Source organism: Melospiza melodia, chromosome 24 (genome assembly GCF_035770615.1).
Source record: "Melospiza melodia melodia isolate bMelMel2 chromosome 24, bMelMel2.pri, whole genome shotgun sequence".
Classification (NCBI taxonomy): domain Eukaryota; kingdom Metazoa; phylum Chordata; class Aves; order Passeriformes; family Passerellidae; genus Melospiza; species Melospiza melodia.
The window spans coordinates 7,092,235-7,113,578 of record NC_086217.1 but is presented as its reverse complement, the minus strand read 5'-3'; the positions used below and the strand labels follow the sequence as shown (position 1 = coordinate 7,113,578).

The 21,344-nt window shown below is 47.9% G+C and overlaps 1 protein-coding gene across 2 annotated transcripts in view; it reads left to right on the top strand.

Annotated features, from left to right (window-relative positions):
- Window positions 1-20,098, top strand: part of SHISA6 (shisa family member 6) — a 151,856-nt gene extending 131,758 nt beyond the window's left edge. The window contains exons 5-7 of one of the 2 annotated variants that reach the window (XR_010030440.1): window positions 7,950-8,102; window positions 13,228-19,384; window positions 19,426-20,098. Coding sequence is in view for 1 of the 2 variants with exons in the window: in XM_063175600.1 (XP_063031670.1) it covers window positions 7,950-8,102; window positions 13,228-13,778 (704 nt within the window). In the remaining variant the exon portion in view is untranslated. Of the gene's footprint in view, window positions 1-7,949; window positions 8,103-13,227 lie in introns of both variants that reach the window. The other variant, XM_063175600.1, reaches the window with a different exon arrangement.
- The last annotated feature ends 1,246 nt before the right edge of the window (window positions 20,099-21,344 follow it).

Genomic DNA, 21,344 nt, shown 5'->3' with positions numbered 1-21,344 from the left:
ATATTGCTGAAAAAATCTTTGCATCAATTTTCTAACATCAGACCAGAAGCTTCAATTTGGGGCAATCCCAGAAGATATGAAAATGATTCCCCATTCTGTCACATCTCCTCCAGCAATTTGCTGAGAGTTTTGTGTCTATTGTGTTGAAGACACTGTTTACAAAATCATAACAATTAAGGACTGTTTAAATTAGCTTTATCCCCAGCAGAAATATATGGGGGGGGAAAGGAGAAGCTTATCAGATGTGCAGCATAAAACCCAGAGAACAGGGAGACCTGGGTGTCCTGACCCTGGGCAGGGCTGGAATGGCAGTGGGAGGTTGATAATTCACCTGGGGGGATTTTGGAAGGAATTTGAGATGGGACCTCTGAGGTGGTTTTGATGATGAGGTTTATTATCTTCTACGTAGGCAGGAAGGGTGAGTTTGGCTCACATCTTCACAGCTTGGCTCAGAAGGTCTCAAGACTCTTAGTTACAAGACCTTTTGAAGGATTTATTGACCAATAAAACACTGCTAACAAGGATATTTATGGTTTTGACCCAATCTTTAAATATTTTGTCTTATGGACTCGTGCTGCAGTGTAAGCTTCCTTAGCCAATCTTGTTATGGCACAAAAAATCACAGTGCTGCATTCTAAACTCCTTGTTTACCTCTGGAATATACATTGTTTTTCTATATCTAAACTCTGAAAGTCCAAACTTTTCTTTACTTAGCTTAACGTGTCTCTGCTTTAAACTCCAAATCCACATTCTCCCTTCTGTCACCTGAGTTTGGGAGCCTTTTCCAAGGTCTCAGATCAAATCCTGGCTTTAATTCTGGAATCCCTGGCAGTGCCCAAGGCCAGGCTGGGCAGGGCCTGGGGCAGCCTGGGACACTGGGAGGTGTCCCTGCCATGGCAGGGGTGGAATTGAGGGGACTTTATGATCCTTTCCTTTCCTTTCCTTTTTGTTTCCAAGCCAAACCAAACCAAACCAAACCAAACCAAACCAAACCAAACCAAACCAAACCAAACCAAACCAAACCAAACCAAACCAAACCACATCAAACTAAACCAAACCACATCAAACCAAACCAAACGACACCAAAGCAAAGAAAACCGCACCAAACCAAACCAGACCAGACCAAACCAAACCAAACCAAACCAAACCAAACCAAACCAAACCAAACCAAACCAAACCAAACCAAACCAAACCAAACCAAATCAAACCAAACCACACCAAACCACATCAAACCAAACCAAACGACACCAAAGCAAAGAAAACCGCACCAAACCAAACCAGACCAAACCAAACCAGACCAAACCAAACCACATCAAACCAAACTAAACCACACAAAACCACACCAAAGCAAGGAAAAGCAAATCAAAGCAAAGCAAAGCAAACCAAGCCATTCCAGCCATTCCAAAATCCCTCTCCCTGCCCTGCCCTGGCCCTTGCAGAGCTGGGTACCAGTTTGCAGTGTCTCAAACCCTGCAGGAAGGGGTCCCAGCTGTGCACAGCCCTGGTGCCAGAGCCAGGAGTTTTATCTGCACCCCTGCAAGGTCAGCACGCTCCAGGGTGAGCAGATTCCTTGCTCTGACTGCTCTGTGCAGTTTTCATCTCTCCCTTTCATTTCAATTCCAGTGTTGCTCCTCTCAGCCCAGCTGTGGGGTGCAATATTCAGTGAAGCTCTGTGTGCTCAGGGATTTTTCCATGCTGATCCCCCTGGGTGACAGCACTCAGGGGTGTCACTGTCACACCCAGTGTCACTGTGGGCTGCATCCCCTCCCTCTGCACCTTCCTCCTTGTGAAAAACGTCAATCACTTGTTTTTAAAATTTTAAAAGTTTAATAGTAATAAAATGGTTATAAAAATACAATTAGAGTAATAATAATTTGGACAATTTGAATTAGGACAATATGAGACAATAGAGACAAAGAGTTACAGACATCCGGGTACCTTTTTCTGGGCAGCACAAGCACGAAAAAGGACACACATTAATAGAGGATTAACCCTTAAAAGCAACAGCCTGTTGCATATTCATGCACCTCATACATGATGCATAAATTCCATTCAAACACAGGACTCTGTCTGGTCAGTGTCAACTTCTTCCTCTGAATCCTAACAGAACCTTCAAGGTGGGAAGAAGTTTGTTTCTTCTGATAATGGGGCAATAAATTATTTTTCTCTGAAAGATTCAGGTGTCCTGTGGCTGCTATCTCAGACCAACTCCTTTCTTTAAAGAAAGGTGTCCTACATAACATGGCTTCTATTTTAACATTATGTTATAACCTAAAACCATATTTAACACACTGCTTAAGAGGATTAATACAGCATTACCTTCTAACACAACACATATAATATTCATTGGAATATTTGCAAAAAAACAATCATAAAATACATGCATTTTTCACCCTCCTCAGGCTGCTGCTCAGTTCTCAGCCAGGCCCAGTGCTGGAGCCATCCTGACAGACACAGGGTTTAACACTGCCTCTGTTTGAAATCCTCCAGCTCTCCTAAATGAGGGCAGCTACTCGCTGGAGAGCTCTGATTTCCACCACAGAGGATCTGACCTGGAAATGTAGAACCCTCCTGGAGATTAGTCATGAGAAATGCAAAGCACTATTAATAACAGCGTTTGTAACACGAGCAAACAGGAGTGTGAAAACACAAACACCGAGGACGCATCTCATACATTCTGACTCTGCACACATCAGTTTATTCGCCTGCCCTGACGCTCCAGCATGGCCTGGCAGCCCCGAGCCCTGGCACAGAAGGCTCCAGAACGTCAGCAGTGCCACCAGATTTGGGGCTCTTTGAGAGAACTTGCGTCAGAGTCGGAGCCTGTGCGTCTGAGCCTTCAAAGGGCTGAGCAGGAGCAGGGCTGGGGCAGCAGGGAGGGCTCTGACACAGGGCTGGGGCTCTGCTGAGCTGCAGCTGAGCAGCAGAAGGCTGGCTTGGAGCAGCCTCTCCTAGGTGACATTGTTTGCTTTCCCTGGGTGAATGTTTTAAAAGGCATCTGTTGGAATGTCTTGCAGAATTCGCACAACATATGTGCAGACTCAAATGCAAATCTGCAGCACATCCCTTTTGCCACTTGAGCTTTGTTCAAAACTTTGCCATCAACTCACATTTTTTTTTTTTTTAATTTTGGTATCATCTGCTCCCGTCCTTGAACATGAAAGGTTTTGTGCCTCATGTAAACACACTTTGAAAGTGTGTTCCAACAAGAGGGGCAGAGCAAGATGTGACAAGAAGACTTCAGGTCTAATCTGGAAATCCTGGAGCTTCTCTGAGCCCTGAGATTGCAGAGAGGTTGCAAAGCACTGGCAGAGAAATGAGCTCTGCCTCAGCCCAGATGTGCTTCCCTGGTAGGTGACAGAGCACAGGAGTGAGCAGAGCAGTGAATTTGTGTGAAGCCACCTCCAGTGCCACCCCCAGGCCCAGCAGGGCTGCAGGTGACACCCAGGTGCTGCCACCAAAGCCATTGTCCTGTTTGGACCACATTGGGGTGGCTGCCTAGAACAGAGGCTGGGCAAGATCAAGAGGATAAAGTGGGTGTTTATTAAAGGTCTTTCACAGATACACATCTTGGGCAGCCAAAGCCTCACAGAGGCTGCACCCAAGATGGATAATGGTTACCAGTTCTTTATACAGATATAAATTTTGTCTATTTGCATAGCAGGGGTTAATTGTCCAATTACTGCTTCAGGCAATGAAGTCGTATTCCTCAGTTTTCACCCTACAATTTTATACTTTTTATACTCCCCACATATTATACGTTTATTATACATTTATACTTTTCAGGGCTGTGGTGTGTCCTTGGATCTCAGGCCCAGAGGGATTGTTCTATCTGACCAAGATGTGAAGGCAGTTAACTACACTTTATATGGGGTTCACAGCTATACACTAATGCACTAGAGGATTTGAAAAATATAAAAGCTGAAATCCTAAAGGATCATCAGGTGTGGTAGGAGCACAGGCAGCCCCTTCCCCTGCCCAGTGCAAGGTGTGAGCAGGGGAAATACACCCACCTGGACTGGTGGGGCTGCAGGAGGAGAATTCAGAGCTCCCCAGAGCTCCCTGCTCCTTTCCTGAGCTCCTTGTGCCAGTGTGGAGCAGCCTGGGGAGCTCTGGGCTGGGCTGTGCATCCTTGTGCAACCAGGGCTGCCTACAGGGTGAGGAAATGCTGAAATTCCTGCAGAATTGTACATCAGAATTGTACAGCCTTGCACAGAATTGTACAGCAGAATTGTACAGCCCTGCACTGGCTGTACCAAGCTGGGGCTGTCCCCAGGCTGGGGGAGGTTCTTGTGCTCTGTTTGTTGCTCCTGAAATCACTATATAAAAAAGATCACCAAACACATTTTTAAAAAGACACTTTCTGATTCCACTATTATGTCCATAAGGCACAAAGAAATCCTCAGTGCAGTGAGGTTTTGGGAGCTTGAATACAAAAACAAAATGGTAATTCTTGCAGAATGTAAGGGCAGAAGGAGACATAGGAAGAATCACTGTGTTGTTCAGATTGACCTTTTTATATACAGGAAGAATGAAGGGTGAGCTTCACCTCCTGCCTGCTCCTCTGCCAGCTCCTGGGCCAGGAGGGATGGTGTGCCAGAAAATGGGCACCAAAGGCCACAGAGATGCTGAGGAAAAGGGCACCAATCCTGACTTTAAAGGTAACCCCAGTAGCCACGCACAGAGCTCATTTTCCAGTGTAATCTCCAGCTGGGGTGATGGGGATGCTGGGGTGCACAGTGCACAGCCTCAGCTGCCCTGCAGGGAATGGCAGAGCTTTGATTTGCATCCTGATTATTGATTCTGACCTGCAGCTTCCATAGGAGCCCACAAGCACCACAAACAAAGAGGAGAGAGACCAGAGACAAATATATTATTGCAGGAGTGAAAACCTGCTGAGAAACTGGTGCTGAACTGGCCTCAGAATATAAATTGCACGAGATATTTCTCCTTACTGGAGCACCTCAGTTCTCTGATCTCCCCCTCAAGCTACATTATGCAAAAGACATCTGAAATTAGCTTTGGTCATTTCAGTTTATCCCTTGTTTGGCTGAGTGATGGGCACTGGATTTCAAGGTGACTTCTCATTTGCCAGAATCATTCCAGGCTGTTCCTGAGTGCCTGGATGCGAAAGGCAGCGAGAAGATGAAGCGATCCTGCAGCAGCCCATCAGATAAATGTGTGGCACTTAATTTCACACACCTCATGCAAGCAGTCAATTAATGCTGAGCTCTGGCACCCAGCACAGCTCCGTGCCTGTGCCTGGGCTCACTGCAGCATGCCCAAACCCCCGTGGAAATGGAGATTAGCTCCACGTTCTGCCTGAGCAATTTGCAAAGAGATCTCAGCCCGGGGTCCTTGCCACACGAGCAGGAGGAGGAGTGGGGACATGGTTTCAGTGCTGATCCAGCCTCTGTTTGCTGGATAACATCAAATCAATTGTTTCCAGCCCCCTGATGAATGCCACACGCTCCCTGATCCTGCAGGCAGGCTGTTAGACATGGATGGATGTCACATTCATATTTTCTGTAAAAATCCCTTCACCCAGGATTTTTCTCCTGGGAAGCTGAGAAGCCTCAGAGAAAAATATAAAAATTGAATATTGAAAACAATAATTATCTCATTTGCTTCTCCTGTGTTATGCTCATGTGGAATGTGTTTGGAGATTTTTTACTAACAGGGAATTGCTTGATTGGTTTCATGTGGATATTTTTGGCTTATTGGCCAATCAGGGCCCAGATGTGTTGGAGAGAATCATGAGTTTTCATTATTATCTTTTTATCCTGATTTATCGTGATTCTGGAGAGAATCACATGTTTTCATTATTATCTTTTTATCCTTCTGCAAGTATCCTTTCTGTATTCTTTAGTATAGTTTAGTATAGCATTCTTTAACATAATATAGAATAATAAAATAATGAATTAACCTTCTGAGAACATGGAGTCAGATGCAACATTCCTTCCTTCATCAGGGCACTCCACAAATAAAATAGATGGAAATCATCAGCAAGGAAATGCTGGTCTCTAAGAGGAGCCACTCCAGATCCCTCAGGCCTGTGCCACACCAGAACCCCCTTACAGGAGAGCAGAGAGAAGCAGGAGAAAGGGAAGAGGAGATTTGTGAGATTTATGGTTATTGCATTGGGAGGAGGAATTTTTTACCACTGAATTACTTTCTTTCTTATAGAATTACTGTGAGAGTGATTCTGTGATTGCAGGACTGCCTCAGCCTGTCTGTGGCACTGTGCAGTGCGGAGGGTGGCTGACAGGAGGTTTGGAACATCCAGGGGAAGCCCCAGTGGGAGAAAAGTTGTGGCAGCAGCTCTGGATCAGACACTCAGATGAACTGCTGGGTTCGTTTCCAGGCTGCAGGGGCACCAAGGACACACTGGAATGAAAAATTCAGGGAGGAGGAAAAGGTTCTGCTGTCCAACAAGCAGGGCTGCACACGGCAGAGAGGCAGCAGGGCAGGACTGGCCTCGCTCTCACAGATGTTTCTTGCAGGAAACAGATTCACTTATGTATGAGTCAAGTCTAGAAAAATGTCTGTGAAATGTCTGCACTCTGCCTGAGTGGATTTTATTTTGAGTTTTTTCCTGGAAATGGGAGAAGTTAGCAAGTGTTTGGGCACTGCACAAAGCCAGCAGTTTTCCAGGTGAAATTCCCCTGCTGTTCTGTTACCTTTGGGCAGAATCTGAGCTTTTATCCCAACCAGCCCCTGGTGCAGAGGAGGCAAGAGGGCTTGGGGCAGGTGAGTGCACGCTGATCATGCATTGCTCTTCATGGGGACACTTTAGGGATGTACAGCAGGAATGTGTGAACCCAAGCTTGGGCATTCTGCTGCTCCTGCAGAGAATTTACCCTTCTGATTTCATTTTCAGACCATACCTGAAGTGAACACTTTTTGCCTCAGCTGCTGATCCCATCACTGCTGTGGGGTCTGACACAGCCCACTGCTCTGTTCTGGCTTCCAAAACTTGAAGTTCCTGCTTTGTTAAATCCTCTCCTCTCTGCCCATTTTAATATCTGAACACCTGGGGGTTATCACTGCAGGTGAACACGTCCCTGTGCCTTGGCTGGGCTGATGGAAAACCTTTTCCCAGCTTGTAGTGAAGGAACAAAGTTTCAAACCCCTGCAGATAATCTGGACTTCAATTTCAGCAACTGGGTTCAGTGCCCTCAGCATGAGAAAGGTGACAGACAGCACTGGGACCCTGTCTGGGGACCTTCAGAGACCAACAAAATGAACATGAGTAGAGGGGCATCCTCCACCCCTCAGGAATAGGGATTTCCTGCCTCAGGAACATCCCCAACACCTTGTTCTGCCCTCTGAGTGCCCCCAGAGGTGCCCAGCTCCCAGCCCTGAGTGCAGGGAGGTGTGAGGCTTTGCAGAGCCCCAGAGCCTCCAGGTTCCGAACATCCATGAGCACTCTGGCACACAGAGAGGGCAGCTGGACCATCCTCAGCCCCAGTTAAGGGACCCCCAGACTGGTTCTGTGTCCCTGGGGATGGGGAGGGCACACTGGGGGGTGAAGCTGAATGACGCTGGTTAAAGAGTTAAAGATCTTGTTCATGATGCCCCAGTTAAGGAACCCCCAGACTGGTTCTGTGTCCCTGAGGATGAGGAGGGCACACAGGGAGGATGAAGGTGAGTGATGCTGCCTGGCACAGCCTTGCATGCCCAGGGTGGGTGCCAGCCCAGCCCATCCCTCTGGGCAGCCCCAGGGGATGTGAGGCAGCATTTTGCTGTCCCCATCACTGCTGTGTGTGACAGGAAGCAGCAGCACAGGATCCATTTCTCCCGGATCTGCAGGTGCCAGTGTGAATCATGCCCTGTGGCTGAGGCTCAGCTCCAGCTCAGCTCCCGGCTGGAGCCTGTGGGCACGGCCAGCCTCTCTCCATCCCCTCGGGGCACACTCCAGACCTGCCTTTCTCTGTTTTTTTTTGCAGACAAGCCACGAATGAACAACATCCTGACTTCAGCCACCGAGCCCTACGACCTGTCCTTCTCCCGCTCCTTCCAGAACCTCTCCCACCTCCCGCCCTCCTACGAGTCTGCTGTCAAGACCAACCCCAGTAAATACTCATCTCTCAAGAGACTCAGTAAGTGTCAGCTCCTTTGCTTCCCCCTGGTTCTGTTTGTAAGGAATAACCCCTTCCCTCAGCTGGGCACTCCTGGGTTGGCATCTCCAGTGGGGATTCCTTTGGCTGGCACTCCCCAGCAGGTATGGGTGTGGAGGTAATTTCATTTCTGGGAGGGAACCTGTGGTTTTTGCTGTGTGCCAGCCCAGCCTCCTGCCCAGCACCTGGCAGATCCAACCCCACTGCCCCACTCTGTTCCTGAGCATCCAGGGAGTTTCAGCCCTGGCAGTGCCCAGCCCTCCCTGCTCCTACTGGCACCAAGCACACTGAGCACCTCCAGAATCTCTGAATCACTTTCCTGCAGCTGCTCCACTCCAGAGCCAAGGGAAAAGAGGCTCCAACTCCCCAGCCTCCCCTTGCAAAGTGCCAGCAAGATAATGTTCTTCTCCTGCATGAAGGGAACACAAAAAAGTGTGATATCTAAAAGCTGGAGTTTGAAAATTACTTATTTGGCATTCATTATTTAAATTTAAAATTGTTTCTTCCCAATGGACTTCCTGTCACAGTTAGGAAAAAATAAAATATAAAAGTAAGAGACCACTAACAAATACTTCTATTTGAGCAAGAAACAAAGCATTAGATTTTTTTTTAATTTATATCTCAAATTTATATATATATATATATAAATTTGAAATATAGATTTATATATATTTAATATAGATTGAAATTGAAATTTTATATATAAATATATAAATATATATTTATATATAAAATATATACAGATATTTTATATATATAAATTTGAAATATAAATATAAATATATATAAATATACATATACATATACATATACATATACATATAAGCATATTTCAGTTTTTATATAAATTTATATAAACCTATATATATTTGAGATATATATATAAAAACCTATATTTCAAATTTATATATATAAATTTGAAATACAGATTTATATACATTTAATATAGATTGAAATATAGAATATATTTCTATATATAATTATATATAATTATATATATATATAAATTTGAAATATAGATTTTAAAAAATATATCCATATATAGATTCATTTTAAACATATTTTTCAAATATTTCAAACACTTTTTTGTCTGGCTTGCCAGGCAGGGAAAAATTGCTTATTTTCCTCCAATTAGCAGAGACAGATGGTGAAAGACCAGGATTTTTTATCTCCCTTGCCCTTCCTTCAGGGCAAAGAGAACAGAACCCTATTTGGGAGGTCCTTGGGGGTTTTGGGGGTCTCTGAGGGTCTGGCACCCCCCTGTGCCCTGGGCAAGAGCAGCCAGGGGAGGGTGTGAGGATGGGGCTCAGCAAGAGCAGCCAGATTAATTCCATCCTGCCCAGGGCTCCAGGGAATTGTTCTTCCTAGCAAAGTGAGAAAGGTCAGGGAGGGGGGCAGCTCCTGTTTTCAGGCATATTAAACCACTTGGTGCTGGCTGGAGAATCATCACGAGTGGCTGGGCAGCTTGGAAATGTTAAAGCAAATTAAAACAAGGAGAGGCAAGCCCAGAGAGGAAACCTGCTGGAGCTCCAGAGGAAGAAAGCTGGGGAAAATTACCTTTAAAAAAGAAGAGGGATTATTGCGATGGCCTCACATGCACACACACGTGCATCTCTTCTCACCATGATATATAAGAAGGAAGAAAAACTGAATTTGGCTGTTCTGCTCCACATTCTCTTCCCAGAGCACCACAAATGAATTTCTGTAAACCTCATTTCTGTAATTCCAGTGCCAGAGGAGCTCTGCTCTCCCTGTCTGCAGCGGCATCTGGGATTGAGGTGGAATGTGTAAGAGCATTTATTTGGGGATCTCCCTCCAAATGAGAAAAAACCCACAAAAAATCTGCCAAAAAACTGTTTGAGGGCAAAACAGCTTAGCCTGAGGCCAAGGCAGTTGAAGCACTCAAACATTCCTGAAGTGTGGTGCGACCAAGACCAGCCCTGAGTAATGTTCTACAAACTGCCAAAGCAGGAAAGAAAGGGCAGAAAAATCCCAACCAAAACCAATTAAAAAAGCCCAGGAAGTTTGCAGAAAGCATAACTTCCAGTAATTCCAGATCCACATGTTTGAAAAACACATGGAAAGACCCAGAAGTACGATTAAAAAAAAGAAAAAAATCCTAACAAGCAATTCACCAGTGATTCCTTTTTCTCTGCTCACAATTTCTGCTTTTTTGGAATCCTCTTAAGACATTCTTTTTTGATTTGTTTTTATTATGTTTTTTAATATAATTTTAAAGCGTATCCTTGATGGAGAAGCACACTGGACTGGAGTTTTATTTTGGATAAAATTGTGAATGTCCCTTCCCCTATGAGCATCAATGAAAGGGCAAGGGCAGGGTGATCAGTGCCAGCTGTGCCAGGGTGTGATGTGTCCCTGCTGGTGGCATGAGGGTGGCATCAATCAGCCTGGAATGGGTTTCAGCTGGATCATCTTTAGGATTCCTTCCAACCCAAACCATTTCATGGTTCCAAGATTTCGTTTCCCAGAGAAACTTTGGGTTTTGCCAGCTGTGAACCCAGCCCTCCACATTTCCCAGCTCCTGGAGCTCTGCTCTGCTCTCTCAGAGTTTGTTTCTTGCTGTCCCTGGGTGCAGAATTCCGAGGTTCCAGTGCTCTCCCTTGGCACGAGGAACGTGTGTGGTGCTGCACATAACATGGGAAATGAATTTGTAGAAATTCATTTGTAGAAATGGAGCTAGAAGCAAGTTTCAAAGGGTGGCCTTGCAAATAAGACTGGGTACTTCAAAGAAATAGAACTGTGAAAGATGCATTGAAGTAGGACCCATGAGGGGCAATTTTAGGTGACTGGCTTTAAGGCATTTACTTTAAAATTACAGTATGGTATGGCGGGCCAAGAAAGGCTTATCATATATTGTAATTAAGAAATATTTAACTTCTAATTGTGATAGGGTGAATTATAAAATCTGCATTGTCTCACCCTTCACATGAGATTAAAAATAAAATAAAAGCTTTTAAAATTCCTCTCAGTTACCCCATCTCTAAGTCAAAAAAGAAGATAATCCAACAGCATTGCTGCCAGGCTCTGTTCCCCATCCCTGGCTCAGGCTGACGCCCCTCTCAGAGCCAGCAGCCTGGAAAATGTCTGTCTGCTGCTGCCTGGAGCAGCTTGCTGGGTGTGACACATGGCTGTTCCTCCTCCTCTGACTCCTCTGAGATGGAGATGAGCAGCTTTTCCACACCTGGAAATGTTCCTCCTCCTCCTCAGCATCACTGGAGGCCTGAGGGAGCTTGTAAACATCTTTGAAATTAAATAATCTCCCTGAAAGTTCAGCCATGGCAGCTGCACCCAGGGTCACTGGGTGGGAGAGGGAAGGAAAAGGGATTTTTTTATTCTCCTAATGGACAAAACATTTTAAAGTGTAGCCCGTGCTGCATTTTCAGTCCAAGGAACACCTTCAAAGCCCTTCCAGCTGATTGTGCCACCTCTCCAGCAGCCTCAGAGCTGTAAACCTCACATAAGCTGGTTTAGCTCCTGCTGGCAATTACCAGAGCCAGGTGTGAGCATCCAAGCACATCTCCATTTGGGATGTTCTGTGTTTTAATTACATCTATTTAGAGTCACATGGGCAAATCCTGTGGAACTCCTCTCATCCAGAGCAGAGGCCAAGTGCCAGGGTGCTAATTGCCTCACTCCCACTCTGCAGCAGCCTCAGCATTGCCTCTGCACACCCAGCCTGGCATTTCCAACCAGCCCCAAAAACACAGAATAAAAATGCCTCCAGCTCCTGGGGCCATATGGAATTCCCCCACCTCCTCAGGCTTCCTAGAAGGTGATTTTAAAGACAGGAGAGCTCGAGGCCAGGAGAGCTGCTGCCTGACATTTGCAGTGAGACATCCTTCTGAGGGCTGTTGGGTGGTGAAAAATAAAGATCCATGGCTGCAGCGTGAGCTCTGGAGAGCGGATCCCACGGGCAGGAAGGCAGCACGGGGGGGCTGGGGGTGACCTCACGCCTCGGGGCTGTGTGGGCTGGGAGGAAGGGCTTGGCAGCAGCACTGGTGGCACAGATGTTCTCAGCTCCTACTCCTGGGTGTGAGGGGAGGCAACCAAGCCCACCTCCTCACGGATCTGGGCTCTGCACAGGGGCCTGGCAGCTGAGAAGGGAAGGGAAGGTGTGGGACAGGGGATGAGGAAATAAGTGAGGGATGCGGGCCAGCACAGGGTGGTGCAGGGTTTGGCTGGACTGGTGTTTTGTGAGCAGAGCTCTGGAGTGGTGCAGGCTTTGCCTGAGCTGGTGTTTTGTGAACAGAGCTCTGGGATGTTGTCAGCACCCACTACATGAGCTCTGCCTCATGGGACCAGCAGCCAATTAACTCCCAGGCAATGTGGTAAATAAAACCCACAGATTGATGGCTGTAGGATCCCAGTGATCTATCACGATACAGCTGCAGTAGCCAACATCCTCTCTGAGCCCACAGCATTCCTCTCAAAGCCAAAAAAAGGAAAGTGGGAGTGTGGGGGGTGTGTGCTGCATTTCAGAGCAGCAGAGAGATTGTTTAAGATACAGCAGCAGCAAACTGAGCAAGAAATGTTCCATGGGATAAATTCTCTCATATCAACCAAGGTCGATTATAAAAATGGGAAATGAAACCTTAGGCAGGTGATTCAGTGTCTCAGAGACCAGCAAACCTGGTTTGTGATCACATTTACAAATATTTAAATGAGGTAATTAAAATGTGATGAAGTCACTCATGGGCTCCAGGGAATAGCCATGTCTAAGGCCAGAGGTGACATGGGCATGTCCTCAAATGGGGATCTCTGTTTTGATGTCTGCTTGTGTCACCTGCCCTGCTCTTTCCCAGGGTTACATTTGAAGAATGTGACAATTTGAGAAGGTGACATTTGGGAATTTCTCCATAACTCATGTGAATTGTGTGGTACCGTGGCCTGGCTTCCACATGGAGGAGCGTGGGGTGCACTGCCCAGGGAATTGCACTGTCCCCACGCATTTCACACTCCTCTGTGTGCCACAAGCCCTCAGTGACACCTGTGGCATGTTCATCTGTCCCTCAGGCGTCACCAGGAGCAGCTGCAGGGCCTGGGCCAGCACACTGCCATTTCTAACCTCTCATTTCCCTCCCCACAGCTGACAAAGAGGCTGACGAGTACTACATGAGGAGGAGACACCTGCCTGACCTGGCGGCCCGGGGCACGCTGCCCATCAACGTCATCAAAATGTCCCAGCAGGGCAACCAGCGGGACAGGCCACGCCGCCCCATCAGGGCCATGTCCCAGGACAGGGTGCTGTCTCCGGAGAGGATCATGCCCGAGGAGTTCAGCATGTCCTACGAGCGGATCCTGTCGGACGAGCAGCTGCTGTCGGCAGAGCGCCTGCACTCGCAGGACCCGCTGCTGTCCCCGGAGCGCTCGGCCTACCCCGAGCAGTCCATGTCCAGGGCGCTGTCACACACGGATGTCTTTGTGTCAACACCGGTCTTGGATCGCTACAGGATGTCAAAAATGCACTCCCATCCCAGTGCCTCAAATAACTTGTACAACACCTTGGGTATGAACCCGACCTCGGCCAAGCGCCAAGCATTCGCCTCGCGCCGGCACAACACGGTGGAGCAGCTGCATTACATCCCCGGGCACCACCACCACTACCGCACCGCCAGCAAAACTGAGGTGACTGTTTGACACGACCCAGTGCATTGTAGATACTCCTTAAGGACTGGGGTGGCCACAGCACCCTGTTCTGCAGTGGCCTTATAGGCCAAGATAACCTCTACTAACTCAGTGTCTGCAAAGACTTCTCTGGCAGTCCCACCCACGTTGTTTTTAAAGCCACCCCTCCATCAGTGACACAGGAAGAACTGAAGCGGCAGTCAGACACTAGTGAGGGATGACAGAGGGAATTTCCTGGCGTGCATCAGTTTCTGTCAAAGAAAGCCATAGTAATCGATGGCTCCTTCCAAGGGCTCACCTGCATTACCCCATTGTTTCCATGAATTCAGGACTTTTCAGTTGCTCCAAGGAGAAGCAGCCTGAGACAGGGAGGAGGAAATGCAGACCCCCCCCCAATCCTGGCAGGAAGGGGCCTCGTTCTTGGCCCTCATGTTTGGCCTTTCTGTAGCAAGTAGGGAAGTCCTGGCTGCTGGGGCCAGCCCCAGGCTGCTCCACACCCGTCAGCAACCACACATCTGTTCTCTGTCACCCTTGGAGCAAATTCAAGGGCAGACTTTCCTTCGGGACTGGCAGATCTAGGGACAAGAATAGCCTGGCTGAGAAATAAAGTTTTAGTTTATACTAAATATACTCATAAGATAAAAAAACATACTAGTGCCTACAAATCGCCTGCTCTCTCAGTGTAGGAAGTAGTGGGGTTGACGTGTTCAATAAGCACAAATATGCTGAAACGCTTGTTAGACCCTTTTCTCCACTCATTCTAGTATCTTGGTGTCTCCAACATGTAAATAGGAAGGAGGAAGAGGGTTTCTCTTCCTCCAGCTTCTCGCCACTGCTGAACCTGAAGCAGCAGAACCCGTTCAGCTCCACACTGCTGACCTGTGCTGGGGCAGGTCCCGACCCCACCGAGGCTGCCGCGCCTCTCACCGAGCCTGGATTCTCCCCACAAGTTTCTTTTCCCTATAGCATTTTCCATGGCCCAGTTCCCCTGTTTCTGAGCATTTTCTCCTCCCATTCACAGCCTAGAATCCATATGTAGCAAATCTTTTTGCAGCCCTTAGCAGAGGCACAAGGCTGAGGGTGTCTGTTTACCGAAAAGCAGGTCGGTAACTTTCCGTGGTTCTCTCTCCCTGCAATGGCCTCCCAAGAAAACCTTCCAAATTCCAATTCCACTGAGTCCCAATCCTAACCATGAAGACAGTTACATTTCATGCATATAAATTATATATCCAGCATAATTATAATTAATGGGCATGTTGTATATCTGATATAATGCTAATTAGATACTGTATATTTGTAAAATCTTTAAAACATAGACTCGTGGGTCCAGAATTTGAGAGGGTTTTACCTTTGGCTTTCCAGACAGATTGGGCTTTGCTTTGTTTTCTTGTTAGATTTGGGTTTGATTTTTCTTTTCATTTTCTTTTCCCCCCTTTGATTTGTGTTCCTACCAAACTCTGTAAAACCGACTCCCACCAGAACACACTTCTGCAGCCAGGAAAGGGTCTCAGAGGGTTTGAAGGCCAGCCAGAGCTGGTGCTGGAGCTGTGGGTGCTGGACACTGTCCCCAGCGTGCCCTCGAGGCCCCAGCACATGCACACACCCCATGGGTCAGGGCAGGCACGCTCCTTCCTCGGGGTGAGGTGATGTCTGACTTCAGGCTGTGAGCACATCCCTTGCACTTCTCTTCGTGTCCCACGTCCCCACACTGACTCTTTTCCTAAACAACTCTTCATTAGGCATCCTAAACCTTGCTCTGCCCTCCTCCCTCCCCTCAAATACCTCCCACCTCCTGGCCTTAATGATACTCCCAGTCCAACTGTGCCAAGTCCTGTAGCAAACAATGATTTAGGGCGTGAGTCTCCTGTGGAGGCTCTGGTGCAGCGCCAGCATTGTCTGGTGCAGGGCAGGCAGGAGGAGCATGTCCTTACCCCAGTGGGACACACAGGTGGGCCTCAATGGGGTGTCCAGGTGGCCTTTCTCCTTCCCAGGCTGTCCTGGAGCTGGTCCTATTTCCAGAGCTTTATCCTGCCCCATCTGATGGAGACTGTGCTGAGAAGGACTCCATCAGTCAGAGGTTACTGGGGCTTTGTTTGACGGAAACTGAGCTGGGAGGGAATAAATTAAATAAATAAATAAATAAATAAATAAATAAATAAATAAATAACAGTCTCCAGGGTCAGATCCTGCAGCCTTGGGCAAAATCACTCTGGGCAACAACCAGAACTGTCTGTGGATCAGGGTGGCAGTCCATGGCACGGGAGGGATGGGAGAGAAGAGGCTCACAGCTCGCCTCCTGCCCCCTCCTTTGATGGACACTACTCTCCCCTGACTACCTCCAAGCTCCTCGGCTCAGCCCCTGGATTTCTCCTCCCAGAAGACAATCCCTGTGAAAACATTGCCCTGCTGACCTTCCCACAGGCCAGAGGGTGGGACTCGTGTGAAGAGAAGAGAAGCTCTCACGGCCGATGGGGAGGCAGCCCCTGCTGAGGTTCTGGGGCTCTTCCACTCTCCCTTGGCCCAGGCCAAGCCAGGGGGATCTGAACACTGTGGGAGAGCAGAGTGCACTGTAGAGTCTCCAGGAGCTGTGGTGGCAGAGCTGGAGCAGAGGTGACGTGGGAGGCTGTGGGTAGGTGAACACTCCTCTCTTTCCATGTCCATAGCTATCTGTCTCAAGCTCTAGTCCTCATTTAATGTTCCATTTGTGAGCTAAGAAGATGCTGGACCAGATGCAAATTTGGAAATTTTTCATTCAAGCAGCCTGTGCTGATGCTGAGCTGGGCCATTTGACGTCTGTGTCTTCTCCTGTTGTGGCTAGCAAATATCACAGGCCCTCTGCTTTTTTGTGTCTTACCTGGGCAAGAATCCTCCAGAGAAATTTCAGCCTCATTTCCTTGTCTTTTTTCCACCCACTCAACTGCTTCAAGCAGATGTGTCCCACAAGGAGCCTTTTTAGGCCAAATCTCTTCAGGGACTCTGCCACCACCACAGAAAATTTTCAGCAAATTTCCTTGGGAAGGAACTGTGCCCTGAATACCACCATGTGTTCCCACAGCTCACTCTGTGTGCTGGAATGGGTCCGTGGATGGCATTTCGGCACACACAAAGGTGTCCTTAGGTCATTTTTCTCCTTTATTCCTCCCTCTGAGAATTTGTCACTGAAAGAACACTTGGTCTGGGACCGAGTGTCATCACTCACAGCCTGGTCCCCAGCACTTCATTCCCATGTGATGATAATGGGAATTTCCAGTCCTGTGGAGGGCTCAGACCACAAGGTCTGTGAAGTGCTCTGAGACCCTCTCACAACAGAAACTGTAGAGCAGCAAAGTGTTTTTGTTAATCTTGTTTGTCATTGTCCTGACACGTGGTGTGTGATGTGCCACATCCTCTCTGCCCAGGAGGAGCGTGCTGGGCTGGGATTGCCCAGGTTCCCACTGCTCTCCTCTGGGCAGGGTCCTGGCAGGCTGCAGCTCCAAGGGATGCTGTTCCCTGCCCTGGGACCCTCCTGCTTCCTTCTCCTCGTGTCTGAGTCACCACAACACCCTGCACTCAGGAGAAAAGCGGGAAGCAGCCACATTCCTCTGTACAGTGAAATATAACCTGCCTTGATTAATCTCATATACTCTGAAGAATTGATCTGTATTTTCTCCACCCACAGGTGCAAGCAAACACCTGGGGAGTGTCCAGTTCCCAGAGTGCATGTGCAGGGACTGGGGAAGGGGGATGTAGAAAATTTATAGTATTTCCTACAAGCTGATAATTATTTGCATTCCCTGAGCAGCAACACATCCTGGATGGCTGCACTGGGTTTTATACAATTCTCTGTGTATGTGTATATAAATACAAATATATATATATATACATACATACTGTAAAATGCAATCAACACGTTCTGACTGACCCTGTACCAACTGAAGCTTCCAAACTGTGTTGAATCATTCTTTGAAATGTGGAAAACTATTTTTAATGAACCACACACAGCACCACACGGAGCAGAAACTTTGTCATAAAAAGCCTTCTAATGCCACTGAATCATGTTTTAAGAAAAAAAAAAAAAAAAGAAATATTTTTCAACGTTTTAATGTTCCTTTTATAAATGATGATCTGTTACTTGGGGATGGGGGTGGGTGGGAAGAAACAAGAGACAGTTGTCCGGGAGTAAGCCCTCCTTCCCTGGCCTGGATTTAATTTCTGTCTGCTGAGCCTGGCTGGCTGCAAAGCTGCTCCCAGGAATCTGAGCTTCCCACATGCACATTTCTGTTCTGTCAGAAGCATTCCCACCAGGAATCTGCAGGAGCTTGGCATCAGGTTTATGTAGCTCCTGGTAGCTGGGAAGACATCCTCATCTCCTTCCACCACCACAAACAAAATCTCCATGGAACAGGATAACTTTAATTGTGTTTGAGATGTGTGTTCTATTTGTGATCAATTTGCCATGTTCAGCTCACAGAGAAATAGCTTGTCTTAGTTTAGTTTCAGATTTACTGCTTAACCTGGAAGGAGGGGCTCTGCTGAAACACCTTTGGCACAAACAGATTTGGTGTTCGGGTGTGTTTCAGCTGAGTGAAAGATGGGAAAGGTGTGAGAAAGGGGCTTAAATATTTTCTAGAGAGTGTTGTTAGCAATAAGCCCATGTTGGGGCTGCTCCTTGGGGAACGGCCACTCCTGTGCTGTGTGTCCACAGGCAGGTGGGAGCAGGGATCATTCCCAGCTCTCCATGGTGAGAGGTGCCCTCCTGAGCCCAAATCCCAGCTGGGAGAAGCAAAATGTGCTTCACCCAAGGCCGGGGGAGAGCTGGATGGGGCTGTCTGAGTGTGTCAGTGTTAATCTGAGAGAGATCTCTGCTCCCACACCCCGGCTCTCCACCGTGGCCACACCGTGTCCGGGAGGTCTCCATGCCAGGAGGTCTCCATCCTGAGAGGTCTCCATCCTAGAAGGTCTCTCTCCATCCTAGGAGGTCTTTCTCCATCCCAGGAATCTCCATGCCAGGAGGTCTCTCTCCATGCCAAGAGATCTCCATCCCTGAAGGTCTCCATCCCAGGAGATCTCTCTCCATTGCCAGGAGGTCTCCATCCAAAGAGGTCTCCCTCCCTGGAGGTCTCTCTCTGTCCCAGGAGGTCTCTCTGTGTCCCTGGAGGTCTCTCCCCATCCTGGAAAGTCTTTCCCCATCCCTGGAAGTCTCTCTCCGTCCCTGGAGGTCTCTCCCATTCTGGGAGGTGTCTCTCCATCCCAGGAGGTCTCTCCCCATCCCGGGAGGTCTCTCCCCATTCCTACAGGAGTCTGTCTCCATCCTGGGAGGTCTCTCCCATCCCTGGAGGTCTCCCTCTCTCCCTGGAGATCTTTCTCTGTCCCTGGAGGTCTCTCCCCACCCCAGAAGGTCTCTCCCCATCCCAGGAAGTCTCTCCCCATCCCTGGAGATCTCTCCCCATCCCTGGATGTCTCTCCCATCCCAGGAGGTCTCCATCCCACCCCTGAAGATCTCTCCCCATCCCACAAGGTCTCTCTCCATCCCTAGAGGACTCTCCCACCCCTGGAGCTCTCCATCCCACTCCTGGAAGTCTCCATCCCACCCTGGGAGGTCTCTCCTCATCCCAGGAGGTCTCTCTCCACCCCTGGAGGTCTCTCTCCATCCCTGGAGGTCTCCATCCCACCCCTGGAGGTCTGTCTCCATCCCTGGAGGTCTCCATCCCGCCCCTGGATCTCTCCATCCCACCCCGTTGCCAGGAGGAGCCTCTCCTCCTCGCCCTCTGCTCCGCCGCCCGCAAACCCCTGAGACATTTTTGTAGCAAGAATTTCTTGGCTCTGAGAACGACACTTCTTACTGTAACATTTTTAGTTCGGGGGACAATATTTCCTAAGAGGGGTTAAGTGGATATTTTTGTGCTTTAGCCCAGTTTATGGATTCCATGTTTATTATACAGTAGTACTGAAGAGGAAGTACATTTGTATCTGTAACTTTGCACAGACTCTTGGTTAACCATTAAACAAGCTTCAAGATGAGCAGTATTTGACTGTTTTTCTCTGTATTATTCTTGTTGTTATACTTACCTGTAAAAGCACATTCTGTATGTACTGTAAACAAAAATATTATCAGTTTAGTAAAATTTAGAGTCTTAAGGATTTTTCCACTTTTGTCAGTAACAACTATTTATGGATTAAAAAATAAAGGCAATTTCAACATATAAATTGTTTCTTTTTGATATCTATTGGGGGGAAATAAAAGCCATTTTCTTGGCAGCCTTCCCAATCTTTGTAACCAGCGTTTGAAAGGTGGATACCTGTGATTCTGTGTGTAGTTAAATAGCATCTATTAAAATGAATGCTGCAAGGTCTGGAAGAGTCATTATTTTTATGTATTTATTTACTGCATTTCATCATCTTGCCAGGAAAAAGCAGGGGGAGCAGGGAGACATTGCCATTTGCTGTGAGACAATTTTGTCTCACAAGCCTGGAAGATTTTATTTTAAACTTGCCCTTCCTTCAGTTTGCCTCCATAAACCATGACATTTTCTCCATCTAGAAAGCCCTGAATGGCAAAGTTGGAAGCTGTGGAATGCCCCACGGTGATGAGGCTCCCACAGGGGCTTTGCTTTTGCCCTTGGCAGTGGAGCACATGGAGGATTTTCCCCATCACCTTCCAGGATGCGAAAGCTCCAAGGAGCTCAGGCTGGGTCTGGCTCAGCAGCCCCCATTGCCACACCAGAGGAGTCAAACTGAATTTTTATTTCTACCAGCACTGAACCTGGGCTTCCTTACCACTCTGTCCAGCTGGGAAATGTGGTGAGGGTTTTTTCCTTGACTTTTGTGAAGGAAATGTATAATTCCATATTTCCCTTTGCTGGTGCCCCAGGGATCCTTCCCACTGCTGCCTTGTGTGGGGCAGAGGTTTTCACCTCTCCACCACTCACTCACCAAGCCCCAAGCTCTTTTTTCAGTTTTTGGCACATTGGGACTGCCCAGCCTGGAAAAAATTAAGGTTTCAGGATGAGCTGGCTGGGGCTGCCTGAGTGGAGCCAACAGGGAAAGTGGAGAGAGACTCTTTACAAGGGATGGAGTGACAGGGCACAGGGAATGGTTTCACACAGAGACTGGGTTTAGATGGATTTTGGGAAGGAATTCCTCCCTGTGAGGGTGGGCAGCCCTGGCACAGGGTGCCCAGAGCAGCTGTGGCTGCTCCTGGATCCCTGGCAGTGCCCAAGGCCAGGTTGGACACTGGGGCTGGAGCACCTGGGACAGTGGGAGGTGACCCTGCCATGGCAGGGGTGGAAGAGGACAATCTTTAAGATCTCTTACAACCCAACGAATTCTGGACTTTGGATGAGTAGGAAGATGACATTGGGGCTGGGGGCACCCTGGGATGGCAGAAGGTGTCTCTGCCATGGCAGGGGTGGCACTGGATAATCTTTCATGTCCCTCCAACCAAACCCATCTGTAATTCAATGGTTCTGTATCTTTCTGTTACTTTGCTGCTCAACTTTAGTAGACCAAACTTAAGTAGATTGAGCTTCAGTAGATCAAACCAGCTTTGAGGTGCTCTCCCTAAGCCCAAATCCCAGCTGGGAAAAGCTGACCCTCGTC